This window comes from Canis aureus, chromosome 33 (genome assembly GCF_053574225.1).
Source record: "Canis aureus isolate CA01 chromosome 33, VMU_Caureus_v.1.0, whole genome shotgun sequence".
NCBI lineage: Eukaryota > Metazoa > Chordata > Mammalia > Carnivora > Canidae > Canis > Canis aureus.
The window spans coordinates 20,904,627-20,931,993 of NC_135643.1; the positions used below are offsets into that span (position 1 = coordinate 20,904,627).

At 32.5% G+C, this 27,367-nt stretch overlaps 1 protein-coding gene across 13 annotated transcripts in view; it reads left to right on the top strand.

The window, feature by feature from the left end:
- Window positions 1–27,367, top strand: part of RAP1GDS1 (Rap1 GTPase-GDP dissociation stimulator 1) — a 164,773-nt gene that overhangs the window by 96,096 nt on the left and 41,310 nt on the right. For 12 of the 13 annotated variants that reach the window (XR_013371299.1, XR_013371304.1, XR_013371303.1 and 9 more), the window contains 2 exons: window positions 4,265–4,411; window positions 17,531–17,659. Coding sequence is in view for 6 of the 13 variants with exons in the window: in XM_077882960.1 (XP_077739086.1) it covers window positions 4,265–4,411; window positions 17,531–17,659 (276 nt within the window). In the remaining 7 variants the exon portion in view is untranslated. The remainder of the gene's footprint in view (window positions 1–4,264; window positions 4,412–17,530; window positions 17,660–27,367) is intronic. The other variant, XM_077882963.1, reaches the window with a different exon arrangement.

The following is a 27,367-nucleotide window of genomic DNA, read 5'->3' on the forward strand; positions in this document are numbered from 1 at the left end:
CCAGCATTGTTAATTAACACTTGCAGATCATTATATGCAGAACACTTTTATAGAAAACAGAGAGGGAGGTGGTACACAAATCCATGACCCTTCAGAATGTTAAAGATGAACTCTTTACGCTACAATTTCTTTGAAAACATAAAAAATGATTTAACAGTATCTCCATACATACATACTTTTCTTGTGTTTCTCAATATTGATTTGTAACAAAATTTAGATATGAGTTGATTTGTTGATCAGCTCTTACTGTTTCTCTCATGTCATCATTTTCTGAGGTGTGCATCATAGTCATCACCACAGTAACCATTCCTGATATCAAAAAGGATTATTTCTTCTGGTAGGAAGTAAGTTTGAGCAGATGGTTGCATAAGGGACCAAGATCTGTTGTTATACAAATAATTAGAGGATGGGAGGAAACTAATATCAATAATGTATGTAGGATAATTTTTAAAATAGATTTTTAAATTTGTATTTCATACAGAGAATTTCTGAGAAGAAATATGAAAAAGGTGATATTTAAATTACAAAAGTGGAAGCAGCATGAAAATCATAGACTTTTAAATTATGAAAAAATAATAATAATTTTAGGGCACCTGGGTGGCTCAGTGGTTGAGTGTCTGCCTTTGGCGCAGGTCAGAATCCCAGGGTCCTGGGATCAAGTCCTACATCAGGCTCCCAGCTAGGAGCCTGCTTCTCCCTCTGCCTATATTTCTGCCTCTCTCTCTGTGTGTCTCTCATGAATAAATAAATAGAATCTTTAAAACAATTTTAGATAACATTTGCTATTGCAGATTATAGGCTTCTTTTACATCCAGCACCATGCTGCCTCCTCAATTTTTCTCCTTAGTCTTTTCAAAGATTTGATCCTTCTACTCTTTTGGAAATCTGGTGATGATAGAAATCTAAAGACAACATATTTGCTGATGTTATTATAAGGCTTTTCCATAAAGCATGAATATAAGAAAGTTCCAGAATTGTACCTATCTAGTCATATTATTATTACATAGGCTTAAATGGCACTTTCTACTAACTACTTATCAGTCTTTCCATTTTTTTGTTTCAAATTCTAACAGTTATGGATTTCAGCATTTATCTGCTTCTTTCTATCCTTTCCTCCTTGAACTGTAATGGGTTTTGTTGTTTGGTTTTTTTTTTTTTTCATGTACATGCTATATACATGATACTAAATTTATTGCCTTATTAAATGTACAAAAAGGTGGATGGTCAACAAAGATCAGCTTTTTTATATTCTGGAATAGGTTCAGCCTTACCTATCAGATTGCCTAAACTTTAAAAATCATATAATACCCCAGACACCTGGGTGGTTCAGCGGTTGAGTGTCTGCCTTCGGCTCAGGGCATGATCCTGGGATCCAGGATCAAGTCCCACATCGGGCTCTTTTTGGGAAGTCTGCTTCTCCCTCTGCTTGTATCTCTGCCTCTCTCTCTCTGTGTCTCTCATGAATAAATAAATAAAATCTTTAAAAAAATCATATAATACCCAAGTAGAAATGGAGGGGTGATACAGTTGGAATGAATATGCTACTGGAGGGAATATACACTCGCATTGGGAACCTGTTTGTCATTACGGAGAAGTAAAAGGTACATAAATCAGTGAACCAACAGTATCATCTATTCTTTATAAAGAATAGCCCAAACCTAGGAACAGCCCAGGTAACACTCATCAAAAGAATAGGCAAATAATTGTGATGTGTTCATTTGATGAGTATTATACAACAGGAAGCATGTAATAGAAGGAATTTCACAAACAACGTTCAGTATAAGAAGATAGGCACAAAGGAATAAATATAACATGATTCCATTCAAATACATTTCAAAAACAAACAAGGCTATAAACTATTCTATAACCATCCTGGGTGTCTACTATGTACTGGGCATTTGTTGCCCACAACAGAGAAAGAGCCTACGGGGAAACACACAAATAAATCTGAAATGAGAATATATATATTTTAATGATTGTATTTAGTGGTTTAGTTTTATTCAGTATATATTCAATATGTATATTGAATATATATTTATAGTGAAATTAGAATATATATGTACTATAACACCTCACAATGATTGTATTTAGTGGTTTAGTTTTAGGTTCCTTCCTCAGCCATACTATATAACTTGTACCTGATATTAGAATACCAGCTTGGTAACCTTTTTGGTAACATTTTTTTCTCATTTGTGATACATAATAACCATGACATACAAGTTTTATTGCTTCCTGCTTTTGGCTACTGAAGAGTAATGGAAGTATACTATTTCTAGATTTATAGCTCTGCTCTTACCTACTGTGAAGAAATACCATAATTGTGCTGGAAGCTTCCTTCATATGACAAGTCATCATTAAAGAATGTAGCAGGGCCTAAAGAATTGATGGGCTGCACTTTCACTGGTGGCTGGATACCTCATAATTATGGAAAATTAAGATATAAATTATATTTGTAGAAGTGACAATGCTTCACAAGTCAGGAGTTATTTATTATGAGAAGATTTAAGAGTCAGCCTACATTTCAGGGATATGAAATTTTAGGATAAGGGACCTTTTATAAATTGTTTTTAAGTGAACCATAATAATACACATTTTAATATTGTAACATAAAGCTATAGAGCTACCTATGTTGTGGGAGAACAATTTATATGGACTTGTACAATGATAGATAATCAAATATGTATTGTAAATGATTTGTAAGATGCCCTTAAATATATACTCTTTCACTGGTTTTGGTAGAGTAATAGAATACAGCATTGTCATTTATTGCTTTGCATCTTTAGATTCTTTAAAATATATTAATAAAGTTATCTTTAACCTTATTTACCTGGATGACTTGACAGAAAAGGGTGGGGGCAGGTGTTGTGAAGGAAAGAACTGCATAAATATTCCTATAGTGAGGGTTAATATTTTTTTCATCTTAGAGATCTATTTTCAAAGTTATCAAACAAGTATTTGTGAGGACCTGCTATATAAGGGGTGTGTGTGTGTGTGTGTGTGTACATACAATAAGAACTAATATATATTGTTTCATTGTCTAATATGATTCAGCAACAATTATAAAGCTATGACCTTAGTTTCAGATCTCTTATTAGAAAAATGAAAATCTTTCATTTACTAACTTCATAGCTGTAATTTCCTTGTGAGCCATTTCTTTTACTGATTCTTTATACTATGTTTCTGTAGTTGCACTGTCTAGTATAGTGGCCACTAGCCAGATTTGGTTATTAAACAATTGTGAAATATGGCTATTCTGGATTAACATGTAACTGTAAGTGTAAAGTACACTGAGATTTCAAAGATTTATCACAAAAGAAAAGACAATTTAAAATATTTCATTAATAAGTTGTATATCGACTGCCTGTTGGGATGATGTTTTATTGGATTTAATAAAATAGATTATTAAAATTAATTTTTACTTATTTTTATGTTTTTCATGTGGCTACTAGTAAATTTAAATCACGTATGTCGCTCATACTTATGGCTCTCATATTTCTTTTATATGAGGAAAGTCAAATTTAGAAAGACAGATACTCCTTCTTTCATCTCTTTTCATTCCTATATTCAGGGGTTAGAAAGTAGTCTAAAGCTCTTTACATATTCCAAGAGTTAATTGACATCTGTTCTATGTAATGTATTAATGTACATAACAGAAGGTATGTCGGACCATAATTTTGATCACTCTTTGTAACGTTGGTGTGTTCTAGAATGGAAGGAATAAGGAAAAATGAAAAACAAAATAGCAAGAATTGAGAAAAGGAACATGCTTATGGACTATAGAAATGCCATTAAAAAGACCCTTATTGTGATCTAGAATGACTCTGTGAGTCAGATTTTTTTTTCATAATAACTAACTTTAAAAAACACTGATTGACATATTTAGTTGTTTCCAAGCTGAGAAAATTTCTATAAAATATTAGTTCTTGTTTTTTTCTCTTATGCAGAATTGTCATTTATGAAAGAGGAGGTGAAAATTTTCACATGTGATAGTCATACATTCCTAGGACACAGAGAAGTTCTTTAAGCTACTATAGATGCCAGTGAGAATAATCTTTTTTCTCTGAAAAAGTGATTGTCTCTTTTCCCCATCCCACAGCCATTTCCATGATTACTTGTTTTGTTTTGTTTTTCCAAAAAGACATATTTAATGCCCTGCCTAGGTTTATTTTCTACTTAAGGAATAACATTGTTGTTTTATATTTGAAATTGTAAGGTGGTACATTTCTTTTTTCTTTTATTTTTAATTTAACTCTTTGTTTTACAGATGAGGGCAGAAGTGCAGTTGACCAAGCAGGTGGTGCACAGATTGTAATTGACCATTTAAGGTCACTGTGCAGTATAACAGATCCCGCCAATGAGAAGCTCTTGACTGTCTTTTGTGGCATGCTGATGAACTATAGCAATGAGAATGGTAAACAAAATTGAAAACTTGCTTTATCTCTGGGGGAAAATTAAAAATCATCATTATTATAGTACAGACCAAAAATATTTAGAAAAATTATAAATATTTCATAAGTGGCATATAAAATTAATAATTAGCCAACATTAAATACAGTGTTTCAAAAATATAAAATGTTCTAATTTATTAAATGGGACAAGTTTTTGAAGGGTTACTCATGTTAATTAATACCAAAAACAAAAACAACATAATGATATGGTTTAATATTTCTCACTATGAACATTTTAGAAATAAAAAGTATTAAAATATCTTCATGCTTATTACTTTATATTAATACCTATATTAAAGCTATAGGTGTAGCTTTAAAACATAAACACTATATAAGTAAAATCATTTTATCTATATATTAGATTTACTTGTCAGAATAGAAAAAATCTTTTAATAAAATCTGGCATTAGAAAAATAAAATTCAGAGTAATTGCAGTTTCTGATTTTAGAAATTTAATAAATACTTGCCATCAGAAGTTTCTTTTCTCTGTAAAACCTTCTTAGAACGTAGCAACAAATGACATGTTAAAATTTTCAGATAACCTATATGGTTGTTAATTAAATGAACATAAAAACAGTGATGTGAAGTTTCACTATACTTTTAAATGGCACAAAAAATGTATCATCTTATATGAGTTATGGCATGAATCAAACACTCAAAGATTCTGATAGGTTTCTAGACTGTAACTCACATAAGGTCATTCTGTGGTTTGTTTTATAATGGCATCTTAAGCTGTAGTCTTTGACAGAGACACTTTATTTGCATATTGAACATGTAATAATATTCTTTCTTGTGTTCTAGAAACACATAGACCTTTAGGCGTATCTTTCATTTTTTGCTTTTGGTAGTCATAAATCCAAAAAAAATATTCTGAAAAATTAAAAATAAAGAAGATAAACATTAATGATAGTGGGTACTGACATTTGGCCTTGGTGTTAGTGACAACCACAAATGGTGAGGACTGTAGCCTTTGTCCCATTGAATGGGGAGAGCCACTACTCTCCTCTAGTTTATAGTTTCTATTTGACAGTTTGGCCAAATACTGCCATATCTTTTCATTTGGAGATGGTGTGGGGGGAAGGGGCAAATCTAGTTTTTCATATGATATCGGATTTTTAAATGTTGGATTACATGTGCTTTTTTTTGGCACCGTACAGGCTAAGCTAAACTTAGAATGTGTCTTCAGGTCATATCCTGTGTAGAGGATATGAGTATTAAACCTCTGAATTAGCATTTCTAAAAATAATAATAAATATTTTTTTATTTGTCAAATGGTCAGCCTATTAAACTCGAGCTAGTAACAAATGGTAGTCTTTCTAGGGTCAACTACCACTTTTTTTTTTTTTTTTTTTTTTTTTTTTTTTTGCCTTGTGGTGGAACCATTTTTGAAGAGAAAATGAACAGGAGAAACAGAAATGAAACAGTCTGCATAATCTACAAAATGAATAGCTAGTTCCTAAATAATTGAAATTTAACCATAATACATATCTGAATTGCATTAAGAAATCATTGGCAAGTTGTTCATGTTCATGCTGCATCAGCTTCATTTGGGACATCTTGGACACCCCATCTTCATTGGGTGTTCATTTGGAACACCTGAGAAAGTGGGACGGGTGCTAAGTGGGAGAATGGTTTAGAAAGATAAATGAAAGAAACTAGCCATGAAGTTATTATGGCAGCTTTGGGTACAAAAGAATTAGTCTTGTTATGGATTTAAATTCATTGTATTTTGAGGAAACCATTGTTCAAAAATCTGAACAAAAGCATATCAAATGACCAAATGGTCTTTAAAAATATCACTAATTCTAATCCAAAGGAGACTGCAGTTTCCTTTGAGTCCCTATAGTAGGATATCACAATGTGTAGAAGTGTATTGAGAAGGAAATTATTAACAAAATGCAGTCTGCAATTGAATTGCATAATATATTTCTTTCTTGAAGAGAAGACTTCTTTCCCTGGAGTGCAAGTATTCCCCCAAAATAACTTAGATAATTCAGAAACCTTGATGAACTTTTCTCAGAACATTATTGGAACAGAAGTGTTTTTGTTCCATTATTCCAAAACCTGCGATTTGATGAAGGTTTCAAAACTTATTAGATAAAATAGAAGTAAAGTTATCTTTAGTATTTTAAACAAACAGATGCCAAACATATTAACTGTCTTCTTTTGTCTGCTTGCATTTACATTTGTTTGTCATGGGGATCATAGTTTGTGAAGTGATTCTTTTTCTCCATAATACTCTTTAACTTAAATTATATTCTTTTTCATTTTGTTTAGTTATTGCATATTTGTTATTCTGTTGATTACTTACTCTTTTCTTTAAAATGTGTGTTTAAAGACTTGTCTACTTAAATACTATTTATTTTTGCTAACTTCAGATCATTTGATATTGGTTGTGTACCCCTAAATGAGTCACTGAGGAAAAAAAAAATAGAGCTTTGTGAAATTCAGGAAGCAGTTTTTATTAGCACTGGAAAATGAAGTTCCTTTTTTACATGTTTTTACTACTGAGTTTCACTACATAAGCCACTAGTACTAATGAGTAGAATAGTTGAGTGATAAATTATTACTCTACCAGAAAAATTAACTGTGTTCTTAGCCCCAGTAACTTAAGCCTTATTCATTGGGAATTATTACTTTAGCTTTACAGATAATTTTTTTAAAATATAAAGATAAGGAAGTGCTGAAAATGGTCACAAAGATCCATCAACATAGTTTCTTTGATAATATTTTCAGACTGTTTATTAGTCCTAAAAGTAAATTGACACCAAACTGAGACTTAAGATATCTTGATTCCTGTCCATCTGGGAGACAACTAACTGTGAGCATATCCATTTTTTAAATCCATTAAATAGGGAATAAAAAAAATTTCCTAACCAGATTATATATTGTGAAAATACGTATGTGGTAAAGGCATTTTTGAACCTTTTGATACTCAACGTTCTTGAATTTTAAAAATTTTGAACCAGCTCAGGACTGTACAGTTTTAAACTATGAGCTAGCTGGATATATTCTTTTGTTTTCTTGTTGGTGAGACAATTAAAATTTTTTATGGCCAGACTGGCAGTATGTAATATCTGAATAGAGAAAGTTATAATTGCTTAGCTAGAAAAGTTGTATCTGTAATATTATACAAGTAAAATCATGTTCAAAGAGAATAAGGCAAAACTTTTTTTTTTTCAGTAAAAATCATTTAAAATTTATTCTTTTCGGAAAAATTATACCTGTTTTTTATATGGCAGAAAAGCACTCCAATTCTGTGGCTCTCCAAAATCACCTGAGTGATGGTTGTGGTTAGAGCAAAGCTTGTTGACAATTGGATATTCAGGGTGAGGAAATACGCTGAACTTCCTATATTGTCTTCATCTAGCTATTATCCTATCAATAAGAAACTGAGACCTATTATTATAGATATTTTTATCTCATTAGTTTCTTGGGTATCTTTTTTTCTAGCTTTGGTTACCCAATGTCAAAACATTCCAGTGAAGACTAAAAACTTCATTCAGATCTATTTTCAAACATAACACCATTTTAGCCTGTAGCAGAAGTTTGGAAAATATTTCTTGACTTCTGTATTTACTATTGTCTAAAATTTTTTTATTAACAAAATTATACTTAGAAGAAAAGTGGGCTTTTGGAATGTATTTAATTACTTTAGAAACATTATAAACTCTTGCCCACTATATTAATTGATATTCCCTATTCATGTTCATGGTAGTAGCAGAAAGTGGTGATGAAAACATCCTGATAATAGTGCCAAAAATTTTCTGTAGGTGATCCACAGACTTAAAAAATCTGCACATGTATACTTAAAAGTTGACTGCACCTTGAATGGAAACAAACCAGTAATCTAAAGCAAAGCACCAGAGTTATTTAACACCTTGTTTAGGTAGTCACTATTTTTATTATCTTACATGTAATATGTAATAACCATGATGACCATAATAAATATCTCTTGGAAAACTCTGTAATTGAGAACTTAATTTTTTCCCTAATATGCATATGCTAGAAACATAAAATACAGGGAAAAGCCTGTTACAATTCTTAAGAAAATTATCAGTGGCAAGCATTAAAGCTAGGACTAGTTGTTTCTTTTACATAAACTATGCCATAAGAGAGAGAAGTAGAAGAAATAAACATGTATCATGAAAGGAAAAGTCAGTTTCCTTTAAAATAATTAATGTAATGTACATAATTTATGACTGGCTTCTTCACGTAACCTATGTTATATATGTGATATATGTATATATATGATATTAGTTTGAGGAATATGGCATATATTGGATATATAGGATATCAGTTTGAGAATATGATATATGTGTATATATATCATAAAGATATATAAAGATATATATTTAAGTGTGTATATATATGATTTTTCAAATAGAGCTGATTTTTCTCTAATATCTTAATAACTCCCTGTTATAGAAAGATTAATTTCTATTTTTTTTTGCGGCTCCTAATGTCTTTCTGGTATACTTTTATGATAATTCTCACATTTATTTGCTGCATAGACTCATGATATGGTTGAAGGGAGGTCGTCTGTGTGGTTTAGGAAATGCAACTGAAATGTATGAGTATGTTATTGGAGTCTAACAACTGAATTTAAGTATTCAGCCCAGTACATAAATTCAGTTGTTTAAAACAGGCCTGTAAAGTATTTTCGCTCTAAGTTAAAGATTATTTAGTATGTAATTAATTTTAGCTCTTACCTTCATTTCAATCAATAACATCAATTTCACAATTTTAACCATACTATTTATCCTAGTGACTTCAGTCCAGTAATTTGGCTTACTTGACTTTTCTTCATACTTAAAATAGGAAGAATAGAAATTAATAAGGAATAATCCTGATTAAAAAGCACTTTGGCCTGAGTTACTTGTTTATTTTTATGTCTTGGTATTACTTGGTAAGTAATACAAATAATTTTGGTAAGAAAGAATACTTCCTAGATATTAGATGTTTAGAAAATGATTTGCCTTGCATAAGTGAGAAACTATTTCCACAACTTATTTACTATGGGTACAACTAATTAATAGTTATATATAATTCCTAAATACTAAAAAAAAAAAATTGCCTAATTTTGAAGTAAAAAAATAAAACTATAAAATTTTATCTTTGTAATTTATTGTCTTTTTCCTCATAATTATATTAATTTTACAGTATACCATTTCAGTGTATTTTCTGTTCATTTTTTTTTTTCTGTTTATAAAGCTCTGGGAGATGTGCTTTTAAGTTTGCATCTTTTGAAGCCCAGTTTGTCAAATTCAAGTAGTCTAGTGTGTTAAACAAATTGTGTTAAAAGGCTTCTATTATGCAGTTGAGTTTTAAAAATACATTGTGTAATTCTTTATTTACTGTTTTCTCTCTGAAAAAAATTCTGAATTTTTACTGTGTGTCCAGCAGAGCATTTGAAATTACTCAACCAGATTGCACTCAAAGTTCTGCTACAAATGTCATTTTAAGCAATTGTTTCACTGAACAATCAAGCAGTTAGTAGTTCTGTCTCTCCTGCTAATTGGTCTATTAAATTTGACCTATTAGACTAGCTTAGCTTTTCATCATAATTTTCTAATCAATTACTATAATCTGTTACTTAATGGATAAGCTAAGAACTTGGTTTTTAGTAGAAGTGTACAAAATGCACATTTGATTTAATTCCACACGGTCAAGTAGTGGCATTAATATTTAGCTTTGACCATATTGGAATGCAAGAATCTGAATATTTTAATTCTAAAAATCTGAAGAATTTTTTATCACAAAAAAAGAAATACTTGTTATAGTGTTTTCATTAGTGATTTAAAGTTTGGCATTATTTTACAGAAATAATACTTTCTTGGCGTTTTCAGCTTCCTAGATTGTCCTATAATTATAATGGTGCATTTAGCATTGTGATGCTAAAAAGATAACAAATTTTAACTGAGGGCAGTTGAGTAACTAAATATGTTTGGGATTCCTCATTCTCTTAATATATTTTTTCTTTCTTCACTTTGTGTCTGGATTGAAGATGATTAATCATAGATGTTATTTAGTATTATTCACAAGATTTTCCTCATAGTAAAAATTCGAGGTGACAGAGTTGGCTTTCTGGTTTTAACTCATCCTCACAAGATAGAAAGAATTCCCAATTTGGACTTCTTTTTGAAGAATTCATGGTCTGACTGAAAACTAAGTAACTAAACATTAAAAACAGCTCCTAACATTTATTTTATGTTGTAAATTCTAAAGAGAATAGATAATCTGATTTCTAGTATTCTGCTTTGATTTAATTTTTACATTTGTATAGTTTTCACCATCATTAGTTATTGCCACATTTTAAATATTGCAATATAAACATACATTTACATTTCAGCTGACAGAATTTCAGTATATGAAGCACGTAGGGAGATTTTCTCTATACATGGAATGCTTTCCTCTATTTAAAGATGAATATTTATTTATTTATTTATTTATTTATTTATTTATTTATTTATAAGATTTTATTTATTTATTCATGAGAGACACAGAGAGAGAGAGAGGCAGAGACACAGGCAGAGGGAGAAGCAGGCCCCATGCTGGGAGCCCAACGTGGGACTTGATCCCAGGAACCTGGGATCACGCCCTGAGCCTAAGGCAGATGCTCAACTGCTGAACCACCCAAGGGTCCCTAAAGATGAATGTTTAGATAGTAACAGTAAACTGAAAGGTCAAGCCTTGTTTTTGTTACTTATGTTACTACACCAGTTGAAATGTCATGGTATCAGGCACATGATTATTGACTATGTACAGGATTGTAGGTGCCAGAAATGACATGGAAGTATTTGGTGTTTAGTCTCCCAAGAGCTAAGGCTAAAGCCAGAGATGAATAATGGATCTTGGCCACATATCAGTCCATCTTTAAAGTGGACTACTTAAAATAGCCATTTGGAGAGAAATTCAAGGCAGAGAAGTATTATATGTAAAATCATTTGTATAAAAATTAGTAATCCTATTTTGTAACTACAAGTAAAATTCAATAAAGACCAAACTGAAAAATAAATAAATAAATAAATAAATAAATAAAATAAAGACCAAACTGCCTATGTTTTATTAAACAAAAATATTTTAAGTAAATACTGTTGGAAAAATTGGAGATTTGTAAGAAATCAGAAATTTTTTGGTTATGTAGATGTGTGTTGCAAAAAAGTTCTGTGTAATTTTAAAATGGAAAAGCTTAATAATTTAATATTTTAAGCCAGTGAATCCTGTAAACAAAGAATTCTTGTTTTTAAACATATATGTTTGTAAGATATACATGTTGTGATGTAAATTAACCTGGCATTCAGCTTAATTTGCTGTACAAAAATTTAGACTTGAATTTATATCTATTACGGATATGGACTTTCTCTCAGCAATGCAATTTGAGAGCAGAGACAAGATATATTTCTCCCACTAAGAGCTGCTTAAGCAACAGCTGGCAGTAGTCCTCTTAAAAGAAAACAAAGTTTTAATCTTTAAAGGACCAGTTACTTCTGACATGAAAGCCTAGAATTTCCTTTAATCAGAATAGACATATCTGCAGAAATTTCCTTTGCAGCAGTATTCATTATAACAAGAGTTGATCTGTAGTAGTAATTTAACCTGAAGTGAGCCCAGGAGAAAAGAAATACCTACTAGCTTAAGACATAATCACTCTAGGTGTCTTTGAATTGAGAAGAGTATATGGGTAGGTCTCTTAAGAATAATAAAACATTTTTCCTTTCTCTTGTGATTTTGCTTTGGGGTTTTGTTCTTCTGTTGTTTTACATTATACTTGTAATTTTGTCATTATATCTAGAACTTTTACAAAAGGGAGATTTTGCTGTTGTAGAGACTTTTATTTTCAGAACTAGAAAAAAAAATGTTTGAATTCTTTTCTATTTTTTATTTAACTGTTAGAAAGCAAGAATTGTGTAAATATATTGTCTTAAACCTCCAGTATTCTCAGTGGTAATGAATCTTGATTCTCTCTCTTTTTTTGTTCATTGAAATTATTGTCTGTCATTGAAATGTATCACCTGGGGCTTAAATTATAGGGATAATCTAGGTAGAGAACATGTAAGGTATGGTTTGTTTGAAGAGGCCTTTTAAAATAATTGATTTGAAGTTAATTTTAAACACATGTAAATATTTTTACTTTTATATTCTCAATAGTAGGTTTAGAATAAAAGTTCTCCACTTTCCTGACCAATCAACAAAAATATTAAGTAATAAGTATTTGGAAACTGTACCTGCACATGTGTATGCATAGAGTTTTTAACCACAAATCACCCTCTTAGTAGCAGTAAAGTCCATTTACTTTTCACTATTTAATTCACTAAAACTTGTTTACATTTCTGTTTACTGTTTTACATCATTTTAAATTTTTGGAAGTATATATATGCCATTTGTCCAGGGCAATATTCTTTAGTCTCTATTATGCCCAAATAGTTTTTATTCAATTTGTATTATAATTCTTCATCAAGATTGATCTTTGCTTGTGTTTGTTGTTTCAACTGTATATGATTCACTTAATTGTAGATTTTTTTTATTCAAGCCTGTAAATAGGAGTATTATACTGTCTATACTATGAATAGTATACATACCATATGCACATATTAATGTAGAGACTATATATTTTGAATTGTGTATTTTTTATTTACTCATAGTTTCATCAGTAAGTCTTATTTACTGATAAGGTTAATAATCTTATTGTCTCTAAGGGCCTTTTCTTATGAATAAGGTAAACATTTATTGCAGTCTTCTTAAGAAACTTATTCTTTATAGTAATTGATCAACATAACTTCTTCAGTTGAGTTTCTGGGATTCTTTTCTGGACCTATAATCTATCTATACCAATGTTTTAAACATTAAACTTAAAACTCAGGGGGAAAAAGGTTCTTCAACTTAAGATCTTCTCTCCAGATCTCCATTCTTTGGAGTTTCCATGAGTGTGACCTGAAGAACTTGGAACCATTGAAATTCAAATGTAGGTAGGTAAGTGTTCACACCAGCGCATGCGTTGATTGCCTTATATCTCTTTGTATATGCATCTGTATTGCACCCCCTCAGTGCCTTTCTTCCTCTTCCTCCCCATAGATCATGTAGGGCCTGTGTCATCTTGGTATTTTGTAATTCTGTATTTTGGTCAGTATTTGTCTGTGATGTGTGTCAGGAGCAATCTTTAAAAGTCTTCAGACATTTATGACATTGTGCTGTCTAAAGACTGTCTTTCACACATAAGTGTTTGCTGTGTATGAGCCTGGGTTGCATTTTGTGAATTGTGTTTGTTGAGTTCTGATAAACATTCCCCTGGAGTTGCTGGTATTCATTGAAGGATGCAAAAATTCTCAGTCTTGCACCGGTTCACTTTTTCAATTTTAGGGAGTGTGAACTATTTCTGGTTCTAAGAATATCTTCCAGTTAATATTCTTATTTAAAAATCATATTCTTGATACCATTCATAATAACATGAGTATCACCTACTGTCCTTTGAAGTTCGTTCACAAGCTTTCTTTGGGCAATAAGAAAATGATTAAACTTAATAATTTACTTCTAGCAATAAGAATTAATACCAACTTATTCCACACAAAGAGGAGGATCCCTACTTAACCCCACCTGTCAAAAAAAAAAAAAAAAAAAAACTACTGATAACATACCAAGCTGTAACTGAAATAGGCAAACAGGCCCAATAATGGAATATTCCCCTAGGCTTAAATAGAGTTTCTACCCAAATAAGCAAAATAAAATGTTCAGGTGCTTAATGTAATTTTGCTCAAAATACCTGAACACCAAAATTTAGGGTTCCTACCATGCTTTTAATTTTTATTTCTTTTCCTGTTACCTCATCTGCCATCTGCCAAGCACATCATTGAATTTCAAAATCTCTATTCCATGTTCTGTTTTGTTTTGTTTGCCATCTCGTATAAAAGTTAGGTAATCCTTTGGCAGTGGTTCTTAAACTTTTGGTCTCAGGACTCTTTTAGACTTAAAAATTGCTGAAGACTCTCTAAAATTTTTGCTTATAAATATGAGCTATAAAAAATATGGGCTGTATCTATCAGTATTTTGCACATTAGAAATTAGAGACTATTAAAAATTATTTGATATTGCATTTTAAAATAATAACTCACATTACCACATATCTTTATGAAAAATAACTTTTCAAAATTAAAAATATTGCTCGGGTGCCTGATTGGTTCAGTCTGTAGAGCATGTGACTCTTGATTCTCAGGGTCTTGAGTTCAAGCCCCACGTTGGGTGTGGAACCTACTTAAAAAAATATTGCAAAATTTAAAAAAATTACTGAGAATAGCATTTATTTTACTGTGAATGTGTGATAGGGAGGAATATGTTGATCACCAGCACAGTATGGTGCCGCTGACTGGGTTCATAATAAAGCCCCAGCAGCTTTACCCACCACTGTTTTTGCACCATTGTGTAAATGACAGTACACTGAAAAAGGCATATAAAATCTTGGTATTTTTATGAAAGTAATTTTTATTTTTGTGATCCTCTGAAAGGGTTTTGGGGACCCCATTTTGAGAACCATTTGTTCTAGGATGCCTGCTTATCTTGAAATGAAAATTTGTATCAGTCTGTTTGAGTGAAGTTTTTTCCTTATCTGGGCCTTCATTATCCATAGAGAATGACTTGCCTGCAATTGGTATGAACAGACCTTAGAGTTATTTGAGTATAATTTTTGTTTTAGTTAGCCTCATAGAAATGAATATAAAAGAAAGCACTCAGGTGATCAAAAATGAGTATGTCCATTGGATGACTATATAATTTTTCTCTACTTGTGTGTGGTTTGTGTGTTGTATGTGAGTATACAATTAATTTGGCTCCTGGGTATCTTTAAAACATATTTTCCCGAAGCAAAGTGATTTTCATGAATTAGGGTGATTTACACCAGATGCCACTGAGCTATACTTCTTTCTCTCCTGATCTACCACAATTTCAAATATTACATGCTTCAATTTTTATGTGAAAGATTTTATGAAACTATGCAACATTTCCTAATTTTTTTGTCCCTCATTTCCCTTGAACCAAAATTCATGATACCTTAAAAGCAGTCCAGGAAAGTGGTAGAGATATCTGCCAAGTTAGGAGAATATGAAGAACATCATCTTCTAAATGGTATTCTCCTATTATCTCCTTCATAAAATTTGCTATTTATCTGATGTCCCTGGACTGTTGGATTTTTATAGTTTGCACCAACAGTACTGAGGGGGTGTGTGATGCTTACGTATATGCAGACATATAGTGGAGTTTGACTCACACTCAATGCATGCGCTAGTGCTCACGCTTACATACCTGAAATTTAATGATTCAACAGCTCTGCAATATTTGAAGAGGTAGTCAAAATGAGTAAATAAAGTTAAAAATACTGCTAAAGAATAAAGATCTGCAAAGGTGATCCAGTAATAAGGAATATACTGGTAAGTAATTAAAATAATTTCTGACTTGGAAAGCTTATTGGTGCATGATCGTTACAAATACTATAACCATAATACAAGTATTCTGCCGATATAACACAGCACTATTCCTTATAACATAAGTAATTTGCTTATGAAATAATATAAATACTGTGAATCATTCAATTGCTGAATTGTATAGTAAGAAAAAATAAAATTTAACATTAAAAGCATAAGAACAAATCATTTAGTTGAATATATTCTTTTATTTCTGTCTCCTTTTAGAAAGGTTTCATAATTCCATTGCAGAATTTGAAGTTGTTGTAGACTATTTGAATGCTAAACATAAACTTCCTTTTTCTCAGGCCTGTTTTCTTGTTTTGGTAATAGGCCCCCCCACAACTGAACCAAATAGTATGCATAATTATCCACAGATCAGTTTTCAGGGTGATAAGCCTCTGTTGGCTAGCCCTTCATACTTTACTCTAGAAGCAGGCAAAATTGACTACAAAAACTGCCAGGCATATAATCAACTGGAATGTGAGGCAGCTCAATGTGCCTTCTTGCTCTTATCTGATAATCACCCAACTACCTCCTTATCTATTGGTTAAGAACTAGAAAGAGTGATGAAAGGATTAGTAGGTAAACTGTCAAGGTATGCAGTGCTCTAAGGAAAATGTGTTTGTAATAAACCTGACTTTTATCTTTAGATTTCCAATAGGTAACTTAAAAAAGAATTTGGAGAAAATTATTAGCTTGAAAATGGCATATAATTTTTAAAAGAAACAATTTTAAAAGCATTCCTGTTTTTTTGAATGAAACAGTTAATAGTAATAGTGTTTTGCATTGGCATGTGAGTGTTTATATCTTAGCTTATTCTAGGCAGTATTTTTGATTTTCACTTGGTTTGTTTACCTTCAGCTTTGCTACAGGTATTCTATCATAATTGTTCATGAAGAACCATTGTGGATATCCAAGGCCTGTTACTTTAAAACTGATTAGTTTCTTAGAAAATGAAGGCAAGCAATGATGACAAAGCATATTGACCTCATTGTCTTTACCTCTCAAGCCAAATTTTCCTCTTTATTAAGATGCTTGTTGCTATTATTAAAACTTTGAAAAGAAAAATACTTTAACATATATTTTCCTTGTAGAAAACTCCTTTCCTTCCTAGCAGTCATCGAAGAATACTCTGCTGCAAATAATCAAAATGATTTTTGTGTATTATATACTTTTTTCATTCCTTTTTATGAAACAGCTGCTTTTAAGGGATTCTAAGATACTGTCTTCTCTTGGTCTTTATTAAATTTGTTTTTCTGTGCTTTTCATATACTCTGCTTTCCTATAATACAAATATTACTTTGACCTTTTCACTTAATGACCAGTGATAATATTTAATTATAGATTTTTATATCCTACTCTACAAAGGTATAAGGTCCTGTTATTTTTTTTAATTTATGTTTTGACTCTATTGTTTTCATTTCTAAATATCTTTTAATCATTGAAAAGATTCAAAATTCAACTCTTGTAAACTAATGTTTTAAGATTTTTCAGACAACTGTATGGATGGACTTAATCTTGTTTTACTGTAATTGAAATAGTATTGAGTTTGCAATAGGAAGAATAAGAGATGCTTTATTCTTACTAATGTCGATTTGGTACATAAACATCTTTGTTTGTTTTTTACAGATTCCCTTCAAGCTCAGCTTATCAATATGGGTGTTATACCTACCTTAGTGAAATTACTGGGCATCCATTGCCAAAATGCAGCTCTTACAGAAATGTGTCTTGTTGCATTTGGTAACTTAGCAGAACTTGGTAAGTCCTAGTCATGAACCGCAAATATAAATAACTTATTAATGTGCTTACAATAAATTTTCCTTTAGGTGTTAACAACCTGGAGAACCATCTAGATTATTATTTTTTTAAGCATCGTAGATACTCTTTTCATTTTTTAAAAAGTAGATCCAATTATATGTTAAGATTGATTTGTTTATAATTGGAGCTGCTTTGCTTCCCTCATTGTTTTATTTTTCAAGGTTTAAAGTTTCCTCTTGTATATTATTTAATAGAGTTGAATATTTAAAATGATCTCCATTTAACTTTGGTATTCTTACAGAGAGATGGTCTTGATATCAAGTATTATATTTTCAGGACAAAAATAAAGGATTGTTAATTCATTACATTTTATATAAATTATCAGGTAAAAACCTATAAGACTAAGGTTTTTTCCCCCTCTTTTTACAAAAATCCCTAAAAATAGTAGAGGACCTTTTCATAAGAATTTATTTGTAGCAGCATTAGAAAATACTATGAGAAATCCTTGAAAATCAGAAGGCATGGATGCCTGGGTGGCTCAGCGGTTTAGTGCCTGCCTTTGGCCAGGGGTGTGATCCTGAAGTCCTGAGATCAAGTCCCACATCAGGCTCCCTGCATGGAGTCTGCTTCTCCCTCTGCCTATGTCTCTGCCCCTCTCTCTCTCTGTGTGTCTCTCATGAATAAATAAATAAAATCTTAAAAAAAAAAAAAAAGAAAGAAAAAATCAGAAGGCAGACAGAAACAGACCAATATTGGAAACACAGCCCACTCATACCAGAGAAGAGGACTAATGACTCCAGCACCCCTGTCTCTTGTCTCTGTTTTATTTTTCTCTGTATCATTAATAGTATTCTCTCTTCTTTCTGACCTACCTTCCCATGATTTTTTAATATAAAGTTACAACTCCTGGTCTGAATCTACCCCACAACCATGTTCATTATAAATTTTGTATTATGGGGACAGTGAAACCAAGTGACAGTCATAACTAAATAGCCAAAACAAACAAATTATTTATAAAGTGGATATAATTAACAGAATTAAACAGAAGCACCAAAACTCTAGCCTTGGATTTTTGAGAGCTCACATTCTTATATACTGCACATTAAAATCTTGATCTAAGTACTTTCTTTTGCTTCGACTTTAAATGTTTCAAATTTAAAGGAATAGAGATTATTTCTAAGAGCTAATTTTTAAAAGTTTTTTTTTAAGAACAATAACATTTAGATTGAATTTCTTTTCATGAGACAGGAACTTTTTTTTGTTAAAAAAAAGTTCCTATAGTTGATGCACACTGCATAGTTGATGCACACTGTTAAAAGTCATTCTTACTCTCTGGGGTCATCTGTTGGTATTTATGAACGTCTTTGTCTTCTATCCTCCTCTACTTTTCCTTTTTTTTTCATACTATCTTATTATTTCCAACATTCATGTAAGACCTAGAAAGAAAGAACATTCATTCATTGTCTTACAATGTTACATTGTTTGGCAAGATACTGTTTTCCATTATTAAAATGGATTGTAGGAATTTGTGTTTGGTATACTTTGTAGAAATAAAACAGAAATCACATTGTAATTCCTGATGTCATAATCTCAATAACAGATACATAAACACCATTTAATGTGAGTTTCTTATGTTAAAGCATCAGGATTTGTTTGGGAGAGTGCATAGACCACTTCAATTCAGCCTCCTCTCCCTAGTCTGTATTTAAAGATGGATATACACCCAGTTAGTCCAATTTCATAGTCTGTTTCCAGCTGTTACTGCCTTTACCCCAGTTGGAGGATGATAGGATAAAAGAGAAATAATTCCTTTACATACTAAGACTTCTAGAGTTTATATCATAAGTCTGTTATGTCCATGGAATAGATAGCTTATACATCAATACTGAAATTGAACATGTATGCCTCAGAATACTTTCCCTCTTTTCATTGTGGGCTTTATTGCCTACAAGTTAAGAAATCCACCTAGCATTATTATTATTGACATAGGTAAATATCAAGTTCCTGTCACAAACTTTTTAGTCAAAGTTTTTTAATAAAAATGTTAGACATTTTTGTAGTTTTGCTCACAAAAGATCTAGCTTAAAGACAAAACATAAAATAATTTAAGTGCAATGTATTACCGAATTGGGAATAAAGAAGGAAAATGCAGCTTTGCCTTTTTCTCTTGGAGTCTTAGTTTATGTGTACACATAATTTTTCTATATTCATAATTATAGTATGAATATAATTTTAAAGGTTGCATTCTTATCTAACATTATAGATTACGCAGAATGGCATTTTTTCCTTTTCAATTGGCTCCAAAATCTTTTTTTTTTTTTTAAGATTTTATTTATTCATGAGAGACACAGAGAGAGAGAGAGAGAGAGAGAGAGGGTCAGAGACACAGGCAGAGGGAGAAGCAGGTTCCATGCAGGGAGCCCAACGCAGGACTCGATCTCAAGTCTTCAGGATCACACCTCGGGCTGAAGGCGGTGCTAAACCACTGAGCCACCGGGGTTGCCCTCCAAAATCTTTTATAAAGAAAATTTTCTGCTTAAAATATTAGGATTTTGGGGTAGAGATTTTAGAATAAAAACTTGCATTTAATTTCACTTCTTTCTGGAACCTAAAACTACAGTAAAGGGATTTTTTAATTTTTATTTATTTATCTATTTATTTTATTATATCCAAAATATTTATTGGGATAGTTTCTCACTCATCTTGATTCAGGATGCTTTTAGTGCTGCTTGCATTTGAAGGAGCATTGCTCTTCCTCCTGTAGGCTGGCAGAGGACAGTGGAGCAGCCAACACACAAAACTACCCTTTGTGCATGGCTAAGACTGGTGATTTTGTAACAACCTGGGCACTTCGCATCCATGGAGTAGGAGTTGAGGGTCTACACCAGGCACTTGTGCTTCCTCTTCTTTTCTGGGGCTGGTGGAAGAGGTCCTTCATAAGGGGCATATTCTCGTGGAGAGGGCATTACTGCTAGAAAGCCCTTTTCCACAGTTGATAGTAACTGTCCCTTCCACTTAAAGCAAAAGATTGTATGTATTCTCTAGAAATACTAAAAATAGAAAATTTGTAGTCTGGAGACATCAGTCTAAGATGAAGTAACAGATACCAGAGTACCATTCCAAAAATAGTTTAAGAGAAAATAGATACCCTGATGCTGAGAACTCCAATGTTATTGTCCCATTTGTCCTGTAGAATGTAAAGATACTTAAACAAAAAGATCATCTGGGGGCACCTGAGTGGCTCAGTGGTTGACCATCTGCATTTGGCTCAGGTTCTGATCCCAGGGTCCTGGGATTGAGCCCCGCATCGGGCTCCTTGCTCAGCCAGGAGCCTGCTTCTCCCTCTTCCTGCTGCTCTCCCTACTTGTGCTCTCTCTCCCTGTGTCAAATAAATAGATAGAATAAAAATTTTTTTAAAGGCCATCTGAAAACCCTTACAGATAATCTTGTAGTTAACAAGACCACTCATACTTACAGCTCCTAATCAGTTATTAAATCCCATTTTTTTCAGTTTATTTTTTTCATCATGATGAGTATGCTCTTTAATTTTCCTCCCCTATTTGTCCCATCCACCTCCCCTCTGGTAACCATCAGCTTGTTCTCTATAGTTAAGAGTCTGTTTCTTGGTTTGTCTCTCTTTTCTTTTTTTCCTTTGCTTATTTGTTTTGGTTCTTAAATTCCACATATGAGTATTTGTCTTTTTCTGACTCACTTCACTTAGTATAATACTCTCTAGTTCCATCTGTGTCGTTGTAAATGGCAAGATTTTATTCTCTTTCATGGCTAATATTCTATTGTAAATATATACCACTTCTTTATCCATTTATCTATTGATGGACACTTGGGCTGCTTCCATAGTTCAGCTGTTGTAAATAAGGCTGCAGTAAATATAGAGGTGAATGTATTTTTTTGAATGAATATTTTTATATTTGGGGAGTAAATACCCAGTAATTCAGATTACTGAATTTTAGGGTAGTTTTAGGTTTAATTTTTGAGGAAACTCCATACTGTTTTTCACAATGGCTGTACCAATTTGCATCCTTACAAATAGTGCAGGAGGGTTCCCCTTTCTCCACATCCTCATCAACATTTGTTGTTTCTTGTGTTTTTTATTTTAGCCTTTCTAATTAGGTGTAAGGCAATCTTCTTGTAGTTTTGATTTGCATTTCCCTAATGGTGAGTAATGTTGAGCATCTTTTCATATGTCTGTTGGTCATCTGTATTTCTTTTTTTGAGAAATATGTGTTTGTGTTTTCTGCTCATTTTTAATTGGATTATGTTTTTTGACTATTAAGTTGTACCAGTTCATTATATATTTTGGATGCTATCTTTTAGTTTTGTTGATTGTTTCTTTTGCTGTGCAGAAGCTTTTTATTTTGATGCAGTACCAATAGTTTACTTTTACTTTTATGTCTCTTGCCTCAGGAGACATTATTTAGCAAAATGTTGCTACAGCCAATGTCAGAGAGATTACTACTTGTGCTCTCTTCTAGGGTTTTTGTGGTTTCAGGTCTCACGTTTAGGTCTTTAATCAATTTTGAGTTTATTTTTGTGTATGGTGCAAGAAAGTGGTCCAGTTTCATTCTTTTGCATGTGGATATCCAGTTTTCCCAACATCATTTGTTGAAGAGACTGTCGTTTTCCTATTAGATATTCTTTGTCCTCTTGAAGATTTATTGACCATATAATCATGGGTTTTTTTCTGGGTTTTCTGTTCTATTCCATTGATCTATGTGTCTGTTTTTATGCTAGTACTATACTGTTTTAATTACTGCTTTGCAATGTAACTTGAAGTATGAGATTTTGATACCTCCAGTTGTTTTTGATACAACTATAAATGGGATTATTTTCTTATTTTCATTTTCTCCTGCCTCATTATTGGTGTATAGTAATGCAACAGATTTCTGTACATTGATTCTGTATCCTGCTACTTTACTGAATTCATTTATCACTCTAGTAGTTTTTTGGTGGAGTCTTTAGGGTTGTCTGTGTATAATATCATGTCATCTGTAAATACTGAGAATTTACTTCTTACCAATTTGGATGCCTTTTATCTCTTTATGTTGCCGAATTGCTGTGGCTAGGACTTCCAGTACTATGTTGAATAAAAATCTTGAGATTGGTATCCTTGACTTGTTCCTGAAATTAGGGGAAAAGCTCTCAATTTTTCATCATTGAGGATGATGTTGGCTTGGGTGTTTCATATAAAGCCTTTATTATGTTGAGATATGTTCCCTCTAGAACTACTTTGTTGAGGGTTTTTATAATGAATGGATGTTTTATTTTGTCAAATGCTTTTTCTGCTTCTATTAAAATGATCATATGGTTTTTATCCTTTCTTTTATTGATGTGACATGTCACATCGATTGTTTTGTAAATATTGAACTACATTTATATCCTGGAATAACCCACTTGATTGTAGTGTATGATTTTTTTAATGCATTGTTGGATTCAGTTTGCTTATATTTTGTTGAGAATTTTTGCACCTATATTTATGAGAGAGATTGACCTATAGTTCTCTTTCGTTGTAGTATCTTTATCTGGTTTTGGTATCAGGGTAATACTGACCTCCTACAATGAATTTGAAAGATTTCCTTCCTCTTGTATTTCTTGGAATAGTTTGAGAAGAGTGGGTATTAACTTTTCTTTAAGTCTTTGATAGAAATCACCTGTGAAACCATCTGGTCCTGGACTTTTATTTTTTGCGAGTTTCTTGATTACTGATTCAGGTCCATTGCTGGTAATTGGTCTGTTCAAATTTTCAATTTCTTCTTGCTTAGGTTTGGTAGGTTATATATTTCTGGGAACGTATCTATTTCTTCTAAGTTGTCCAATTTGTTGGAATTTGAGCTCTCTCTTTTTTTTAATGAGTATTGCTAGAGGTTTATCAATTTTGTTGTTCTTTTCAAAGAACTACTTTCTGATTTGATTGGTCTCTTCTACTGGTTTTTTTTTTTTTTGGTTTTTATATCATTTGTTTCTGTTTTAATCTTTATTACTTTCTTCATTTTGTTGAGTTTGGCTTTTGTTTGTTCTTTTTCTAGCTCCTTTAGGTGTAAAATGAGGTTGTTTATTTGAGATTTTTCTTGCTTCTTGAGGTAGGCCTATGTTGCTGTAAACTTCCCTCTTAGAACCACATTTGCTGCATCCCAAAGATTTTGAACCATTGTATTTTCATTTTCATTTTTTTCATTTAATTTTTAATTTCTTCTTTGATTTTTCATAGACCCATTCATTATTTAGTAGTATGTTATTTTTTGATATCCATGTATTTGTGCTCTTTCCAGATTTCTTATTGTGGTTGATTTTTAATTTCATAGGATTGTGGTCAGTAAAGATGCATGATGAGGCACCTGGGTGGCTCAGTCAGTTAAGCATCTGCCTTCAGCCCAAGTCATGATCTTGGTGTCCTGGGATTGAGTCCCATGTCAGACTCCCTGTTCAGCAGGTAGTCTGCTGCTCCTTCTCCCTCTCTCCCTACCCCTGCTCATACCTTCTCTCTCTCAAATAAATAAAATCTTAAAAAAAAAAAAAAAGAAAGAAAAGGTGTAAGATGTGACTTTATTTTTTGTTGTTGTTGTTGTTGTTTTGTTTTGTTTTAATTTACTAAGACTAGTTTTGTGGCCTAATATGTGTGTATTCTGGAAAATGTTCCATGTTCATTTGAATGTATATTCTGCTGTTTTAGGATGGAATGTTCCAAATTTGTCTGTTAAATCCCTGTGGTCCAATATGTCATTCAAAATCACTATTTCCTTATTGATTTTCTGTTTGGGTAATCTATCCCTTAAGGTAAGTGGGGTATCTAAGTCCCCTGCTATGATTGTATTACTATTGATTTGTTTAAATTTGGTATTAACTCTTTTATGTATTTGAGTATTCTCATGTTGGGTGCATAAATATTCATAGTTGTTATATCTTTCTTTATTGTATATATCCATGTTGGATTGTCTCTTTTATTATTATTTAGTGTCCTTCTTTATCTCTTGTTACAGTCTATTCCAGCTTTCTTTTGGCATCCATTGCATGATAAATGTTTTTCCATCCCCTCACTTTCAATCTGCAGGTGTGTTTTGGTCTGAAATGAGTCTCTTATGAGCAGCTTACAGATGGGTCTTATTTTTTTTTATCTACTCTGTCACCCGTTCTTTTCATTTGCCTTCAAAGTAATTATTAATAGATTATTTATTTATTGCCATTTTGTTATTTGTTTTGTGGTTATTTCTATAGATTCTCTCTGATTCTTTGTTCTCTTTCATAGTTTATTGGGTTTTTTAAGTGATATACTTGGATTCCTTTGTCTTTATTTTTTGCATATCACTGGGTTTTGACTTGTGATTACCATTAGGTTTACATATAACATCTTCTGTGTATAGCAGTCTGTAATAAGTTGATGGTTACTTAAGTCTGAGTCCATTCTTTACTTCTCTCCCCAACCACAATTTTAATATATGGTGTCATACTTTACATCCTTTTATTTTTATGAATCCCTTGATTTATTTATTTATTTTTATTGCTTTTGTGTTTTTTATTTTTCTTACTCTCACTCATGGTCTTTCCTTCGTCACTCATAGTCTCCATCAATATTTCTTGTAAGGCTAGTTGAGTGGTCATGTACTCTTTGGTTTTTTTTTTTGTTTGTTTGTTTGTTTTTCATGTATTCTCTGTTTGAGAAACTTTTTTATCCCTTCTTCTATTCTGAATGATAGCCTTGATGGATAAAGTATTCTTGATTGCAGGTTTTTGTCTTTCAGAACTGTGAATATATTGTGCCTCTCTCTTCTGGCCTGCAAAGTTTCTGCTAAAAAATCCACTATTAGCCTAATGGAGTTTCCCTTGTATGTAACTATCTTCTCTTGCTGCTTTAATTTTGTTTTTTCTTTATCACTACTTTTTGCCATTTTTTTACTGTGTTTCTTGGTGTGGACCTCCTTAGGTTGAATTTTTAGGGGGATCGTTGTGCCTCCTTGATCTAGATATCTATTTCCCTCCCCAGGTGAAGGAAGTTTTCAGCTATAATTTTCTTAAATTTTCTGCCTCCTTATCTGTCCCTTGTTTTCTGAGATCCCTATAATGTGTATGTTAGTCTGAGTTCCCTAAGACTATTCTCAATTTGCATAATTTTCTTCTCCTTTGTTCAGCTTGGTTACTTTCCATTGTCTTACCTTTCAGGTCATTAATTCATTTCTCTGCTTCGTCTAACCTGGTATTTATTCCATCAAGTGTATTTTTAATTTCATTTATTGTGTTTCTGATCTCTGATTAGTTCTTTTTCATCTCTGTGTTAAGGTTCTTACTGATGCCCTCCACTCTTTTCCCCAGTCCAGCGAGTGTCTTTATGATCATTATCTTAAATTCTCTATCAGGCATACTTATATTGATTTTGCTTTGGTTTCTTGCTGTTGGTTTGATCTTGTTCTTTTGTTTGGTAGATGTTTCTCTGTCTCATTTTGTCTGACTTTCTGTGTCTGTTTCTCTGTGTTAGGAAAGTCAGCTACTTCTCTTGCTCTTAACAATAGTAGTGTTATGAAGAAGAATACAGTGTCCCCTGTTTCCCAGGGCCTGGCCCTTCAGAGACCATCTCTTATGTGTGTTGCATGTGCTCTTCTGTTGAGTCTTGGCTTCTTTTTCCTTTAGTGTAGCTGTCTGCAGAAGCTCTTGGTCTATTATATGCTACAAGGTATGCAGTGGTCTGCTTGCAAAGCTAGACCTGCCCCTGCCAGGAACAAGGTCCCACAAAATGAGGTCAGGAGATATGATGTTGACAGGGTTTGCACTGGTCTTCTGCGGTGGGGGGCACAGCACTGGGACTGAGGTGAGTGTGACTGGGAAAGGTAGATCTGCCAAAGTGAATGGGGTGGGTAGGGGGGTTTAGTGCAACCAAGTTAGGTAAAGAATGTGGATACCAGGCTGGTTCCCACAGGTGACCATTGTTTATGCTGCCTGCTCCTTCGTTCTTGGAGGGATCTCCCCATGATCCTTGTCTCTCCTGGCTGTGCTCTAAGATGAGAAAATTACTTTCCCACCTGTCTCCACTTCCTAATACCTTCTGGGCTCTCCCAGAGCTGATCCCCTGATTTTTAAAATTCCAGGCTTTAAGAACTCACAAAATTTGGCCTATCTCGCTATCAAAGGCAAATATTACAGAGATTCTTTCTCCCTGTTTATGGGCTCCTTGGTGTGAAGGTCTATTTTCTGCTCTTCTCTGCACCATTGGCTTCTTCCCCCACCATGAACAGCCACAGATGGGATCTTTGCCCTTCCTACCTTCTTTGATGTGGCCTCTTCCCTGTCTTTAATTGTAGAGTTTGTTCTGCCCAACTTCAGGTCATTTCCTGAGTTTTTTATGCCGATATGGGTATTATCTAGTTGTATCAATGGGACAAGGCAAAGTTAGGGCCTTCCTACTCTTTCTGGCCAACTTAAATCCCGATTTTTAATCAATATGCAGACAATTAGAGAGGTTAGGATAGCTTCTAACATGAAGGATAATGAAATAAATAAATCGAAAAAAGCAATTTGGAGGAAACAGAAACTGTGAAATTCTAATAAAGACATTATTAAACATCAACATCTCAGAAAATTAATATCCTACATACCTTTTCTCTGGAAGCCACTTGAAGATGTGTTTTACCAAAACAAAGAATTTAAATTAAGAAAAAAGACTACATAGAAATCAGAAAAGAAGAGATCCAACAGGAAAACAAG